A 6,000-nucleotide genomic window follows, 5' to 3' on the forward strand; every position below is an offset into this window, starting at 1 on the left:
GTTAGGTCGCATGTGGTTCAGGGCACTTTTTTCTTTTGTAATTTTTTTTTTTTTTTTTCATATTTGCAATGTTTCACCCTTAACTCTTTCAGGACAAGCTGCCCATCTCAGCACTGGGATACCGAGTGGGATGGTGGCTCCTGGGTGAGCTGTGACCTGGGCTGGTGCTGAAGATGCCATCATGATCCCATCCGAACATCACTGGGAGGTTTAGTTGGATATCAGGAAAAAGTTCTATCCCCAGAAGGTGCTGGAGCACTGAACAGGCTTCCCAGGGAATGGTTACAACCCCAAGGCTGCCAGAGCTCCAGGAGCATTTGGACAATGCTCTCAGGGCCAGGGTGGGATCCTCAGGGTGTTGCTGTGCAGAGGGCACGGGGGCTGCAGGCAGAACCTGAGGAGCAGCAGCACCAGCACTGTCCTGCCCCTGCACCCCAAGCTCCCAGCAAGGCCGGGCACCCCCAGCTCATTTTGCACCGGAGGGCTCCAAACTCTGCTGCCTCCTTCCCAGCAGAGGGGTCAGGACTGGCCACATCCACCACACAGGGCTGATGTCATGTGGGCACAGGGCCAAGTGCCAGGGCTCCTCCTGGGACCCCCTTGGTGGCACACTGCAGTGGGGAGCAGGACAGACAGCAGATGAGAAGCAGACAGCAGGATGAGCACAGGGAGTGGGAGCTGGGCCCTGGGACTGGAGGATGAATTCCACCATGGCCAGTGCCAGGCTGCCATCTCTGGCACGTCCCTCTGATGGCAGCAGGTCTCTGCTGGTGCGAGGTCACAAAGACCCCCCCAGCCAAGACAGGGAAGGGCAGAGCCTCCAACCCCCAGGGAATGGCCCTGGTGGAGAAATTGGTGCCAGTGCCTTCTGGAGAAGCTCCAGTGGGTCACCCCAGCACCCTTCTGCCTTCCAAGCCCAGGACCCCCAGCTCCAAAACCCCAGTGCATCAAGTCCTGTGCTCAGCCTTCTTAAATTATTTTTAATTTCCTGGAGGGAGAGCTTTTAATTTATTTCTGGAACAAAGTGGGGAAAGGGGAGGGGAAGATGACTCTGAAGTCCTTCCCCCTCCACTTCCAAACATTCCCTTTCCCAGTGTCCCCAAAAGGACCAGACCAGCCCTCCCTGAGTCACCATGTCCCCTCCATCCTGTGCTCCAAGCTGGGGTTCCCTGCTCTGGGGTTCCCACTGTGTCCCCACAGGCAGGTCCTTGCAGAGAGGGACAGCTGGGCCTGAGGGGACACTGGCTTGCAGAGGAAGGGAACTGTTTTCACAGGAAGCAGCAAATCCTGCTGGTCTCCATCAGACACAGACAATCCCAGGAGCTGGGCTGAATCCCTGAGCTGCACCAGTACAAAATCCCAGTGAGATAGATCCCTAAAGTCTCTGCTTCTGGATCCCTCTGTGAACCCAGAACTTCCCTGGCTCCCACCATGGCTGGCACTTGGGGAGGAACCCCAAACCCCCCAAAACTGCGGAGCCAGAGCCAGGGCAGCAGGTTTGCAGCAGGCTCCAGCACACTGGCACCTGTTGGCCTGTGGGGATTCCTGGGGTGGGGACAAGCAGAGCTGAGAGAGGAGCAAACCCTGCTCTGCCCTGGAGCCAAACTCCACTCATGGTTTTCTGTGCTGTTGAAATCTAAACCAGAGATGGAAAAGGCCTGTTTGGGATGTGCCTCTTGGTAAACTGGGGGAGAAGGTTCCTGAATGGATCAAAATTCCCTCTGTGCTCTCAGTGATGAAAATTTCACTCAGTTTGAGTTCAGGCCGTGATGGGAGTGAAGACCAGAGCAGCACAAAGCAAAGGCTTGGCTGATGGCAAAGGCTGAGCTGAGCTCACTGTGAGCCCAAACTCCTTTTTCTGTCCTGCCCATTCCAAGGTGCCTGAGTCAGCTCCTGCCTTTCCTGTGCGACAGGAAGGGTTTGTTCCTTTAATCCCAGGCTTCCCCTGGAGCTGCAGCCCAAGTGTCCCAGTTACAGCTCTTGGTCCTGCCCCTCTGACTGCTCCTCCATGGAGTTGTCAAAGCCCTTGGAGAAGCCAAGAGCAGGAGAGGCTGTCAAGGGGCCTGTCAGGCAGATGAGAAATTAAAAAAATTTATTTATCACTCACGTATTCCACTGCTCCAAACCTTCACCATGTCATGGGGGAGCATCTGCTCCCTACATCCCATCTTCAGAAATTCAAAGCTTTCAAAAGGATCTCTGTCCATCCTGAAAGCACCTCCATCCCTCTTCCTCTCCCTCGGGGCAGGTGAGAGGTGCCGAGCCCAGCCCGGGTTTGGGCTGTGGAGGGTGCTCTGCTCGTGCCGTGTCTATCCCAGAGCTCGCACAGGATGCCAGGGAAGGCCATACCGGGTGATCCGGCAGGAGATGGGACCATCCTTGCCTGGGGCAGCTCTGTGGGGGACTGAGCAGTATGGGGCTGCCCCCACCGCGGCTCCCAGCCCCACAAAGCCTCTTTATCCCCCGAGACGTTCCCGGTGCTTCATGTGACCCCCGCGCTGGGCAGGGCCCCGTGGGAACCGTTTGATGTTCCTGAGCCTTTTCCTTTCCCAGCGCGGACACCCCGGCTCCGGGCGAGGGGAATAAAGAACCCACTGAGCGCTCAGCTCCGTCCCCATCCCCACGGGGACCTGCTGAGCCTCACGGGACCCAGGGGCCGGTGGGAAGGAGCCAGAGAGTCCCAGTCCAGCCACCCCGCCCGTGTCGGGGAGCTCCCACCAGCACCCACCCAGCGCCGGGGGCTCCAGCTCCTTCTTCCTGACACGGGTGGGAGTTTTCCCCTTTCCCGTGGAGGACAAGGGCGGGAGTTTCTCGAGGGATGCTGCGGGTGAACATGGACCCATAGGGATACACACAGTCACGGCAGCCAGGGGCGGGTGGCAGCGGGCGGAGCGGGCGGCCCCGAGAGCCCAGTCACCCCCGCGAGCATCCTTGTTCTCCCCGAACATCCCGCTCCCCCCCAGCATCCCTGTTTTCCCCGAGCATCCCTGTCCCCCCAGCATCCCTGTTTCCCCCCGAGCATCCCTGTCCCCCCAACATCCCTGTCCCCCCCAGCATCCCTGTTCCCCCCAGCATCCCGCTCCCCCCCACCATCCCTGTCCCCCCCAGCATCCCTGTTCCCCCCAGCATCCCGCTCCCCCCCAGCATCCCTGTTCCCCCCAGCATCTCTGTCCCCCCCCAGCAGCCCTGCCGGCGCTGTCGGAAGTGCGGCCGTGACACCTCCCCACGCGGGGCCGCTTCCGCTCCCGCTCCCACCCGCGGCGGCGGCGGCGGCGGCGCACGGAGCCCGGGCCGGGGCCGGGACCGGGGCCGGGACCGGGGCAGGGCTGGACCGGCGCGGTGAGTGCTCGGGGCCGGGCGGGCGGTGGGAGCGGCTCCCGGGGGGAGGGTTCAGGGGGGCTCTGCGGGGGCTCTGCGGGGGCAGCGGGACCCCCCCAGCTGGGCTGGGGTCCCGGAGGCTCCGGGAGGCTCCGGGAGGCTCCGCGGGGGCTCTGCAGGGCAGGGATGCTCCCCCCGCCCGCGCATCCCCCGGCAGCGCAGCCCGGCCCCGCTCCTGTGGGGTGCAGCTCCTGTGGGGTGCAGCGGTTTTCTGGGGGTGTCACCCAGCCCCGGACCGAGCAGATGTCACTGCGGGGGCTGCGGGGCGGCAGCCTGGGCTGGGGTCGGGCTCCTGCACACCTCCTGCTGCCCCACTGCTGGCCGGGGTCAGACCGGGACGCCCGGTGGGCTCCTTCCTGCGATTGCTGTGAGGATTCCTTGTAGGAGGGGGCTTGGAGGGCGCCTCTCGCTGCCGGTGACCCGGCAAGGAACGCTGGGATAACCTTCCCTTTTCTGGGCCAGCCTGTTCCCAGTCCCGCAGAGAAGGAAGGTCAGGGGTGTCACCGGTTTGGGCACAGGCTGAGGCCAGCCCCCCACCCTGATGCAGGGCTGGTGACAGAGGTTGTGCAGAGGAGCCCAGGCAGTCTCAGCTGCTGAAAGACATTTATTGCTGTTGGGAAAGCATCTCCTTCCAAGCACACCTTTACCAGCAGGGAATTAATTGCATCAGCCACAGCCCAAATGCTGCCAGCAGCCCGTGCAGCTGCGTGCCTGTGCCCCGTGATGCCTTTTGGCACCACCCAAGGGGTGCTGCAGGAACATGGGCTGGGACTGGAGCTCTCAGGGAAGGGAGATGGGATGGGAGGTGTCCCCTTGAGCTTCTGCATCAGGTGGGAAGATGCCCTTGCATGGGTGGCATACCTGCCTATGGCAAGGGGTGAGAACTAAATGAGCTTTAACATCTCTTCCAACCCAATCCATCCCATGATTCCATGATGTTGCACGGGGCCATGCTGAGAGCAGCAGTCAAACACCCAGGAGCACTGACCCCATGGTAGGTCCAATGCCTTTGAAGAGGTAAATAAAGCAATGAGCGTGTTTTTCCCCACTGTAGCTGCCCTGAGCTCTGGTTGTGCCAGCCCAGGTGCCCACAGGTGTGTCACGGCTCCATGTCTCCCTTGCAGGCAGGACACCGGGGAGATGTTTGCTGTGTGCCCGGCAAACGCCCCGTTCCGGCAGGGCCGGGGGGGCCCAGCACCGGGCACGGCCCTCCCAGGGGCGGGACATGGGCCGGACTCCAACTCCAACTTCGTGGGAGAGGTGTGTGACAGCAACGAGAACTGGAGCCAGCCAGCGCCGGGGTCCCCGCCGGAGGAGGGCTCCAGCCGGAGCGAAAACAGCACAAATCCGTCTGATAATCTGCTGTTATTAATGCAGAGACAGATGGTCCAGGGCCGGCTTAGGGACACCGCCCCGGGCCCGGGTGACAGGCACCCCGAGCAGGGGGAGCGCAGCCCCCCCGAGGGAGCCGAGGTCAGCGGGGCAGGGGGACACAGCGCTGCCCAGGAGGCGGCCGGGGGATGTGCCAAGCCCCCGAGCTCCCCTGCAGAGGACAACGGCTACGCCAGCAGCTCCCTCAGCATCGACAGCCCCGACAGCACCTGCAGCACCACCTGGGACCCTCCTGCCTCTGCCCCCCGAGCCGAGAGCCCCCCGGAGGCAGGGCCAGCCGAGCCTGAGCTGGGGACCCTCTTCCCGGCGCTGGCAGAGGCCGTGCAGCACCTCCAGGACAAGGAGCGCTTCAAGGAGCAGGAGAAGGAGAAGCACCACATCCAGCTGGTGATGTACCGGCGCCTGGCCCTGCTGCGCTGGATCCACGGCCTGCAGCAGAAAGTTGTGGACCAGCAGAACCGGTTGCAGGAGAGTTTCGACACCATCCTGGATAATCGCAAGGAGCTCATCCGCTGCATGCAGCAGGGCCCAGCCTGCGTCGCTGCTGCGGCTGCCCCTGGCCCCTGAGGTGCCACCAGCGCAGCCTGGCCCAGCCCTCACCCTCCAGGTGCTGTGGTGTCGGCTGGTGGCATCTCCATCCTGTGCCAAGCGCTCACCGGGGCCCTGGGTGCCCACCCTGCCCGTCCCATCTCTCTCCAATGCAGCCAAGAGTCCCCGAAGAGTTCATCTCCATCCTCCTCTGCACTGGAATTTGTTTTGTTCTGCGCTCAGGTCTGGGGTGGTTCTGGGTTGGGTTGACCTCAGGGCCTTGGCTTTGCTGAGCCCGAGGTGACCAGGCTCATCTTTAAACCTAATCTAGTTCATTGTTGAGCCTGGCTTGGCCACACCAGGGCTGGGATGGCCGTGCTGGAGCTGCAGGGCAGTGAGGGCTCCAGGGCAGTGAGGCTTCTGAACCTCCCTGGGCAAAGCACTTCCAGCACGTGCTGCATCCCCACATCCCACCTGCACCGGTGCATCCCTGCAGCCACAGCCCAGCCCCTGTAAACATTGCTTGTTGGTGAGAGTGAGGTGTCTTGGGCTGCAAAAGAGAAAAAAAACTCGTTCTGAAAAGTGACCTCAGAATGCTGGAAAGTAAATTTAAGTCAAATGATCCAACATAATATATGTTTTTAATGTCAGTATTAGTGAAAAGTTAATTTAGGTCTATGTGTGTGTGCACGTCTGTCTGCT

At 61.6% G+C, this 6,000-nt stretch overlaps 1 protein-coding gene across 1 annotated transcript; it reads left to right on the forward strand.

Annotated features, from left to right (window-relative positions):
* Positions 1–3,260: 3,260 nt before the first annotated feature.
* Positions 3,261–5,798, forward strand: LOC311163650 (UPF0500 protein C1orf216). Its single transcript, XM_084222681.1, has 2 exons — positions 3,261–3,339; positions 4,503–5,798. The coding sequence occupies exon 2, from the start codon at positions 4,519–4,521 to the stop codon at positions 5,335–5,337; it is 819 nt and encodes a 272-aa protein (XP_084078807.1). The 5' UTR covers positions 3,261–3,339; positions 4,503–4,518; the 3' UTR covers positions 5,338–5,798.
* The last annotated feature ends 202 nt before the right edge of the window (positions 5,799–6,000 follow it).

Source organism: Fringilla coelebs (assembly GCF_963513975.1).
Source record: "Fringilla coelebs genome assembly, chromosome: 28".
In the NCBI taxonomy this organism is placed as follows: Eukaryota; Metazoa; Chordata; class Aves; order Passeriformes; family Fringillidae; genus Fringilla; species Fringilla coelebs.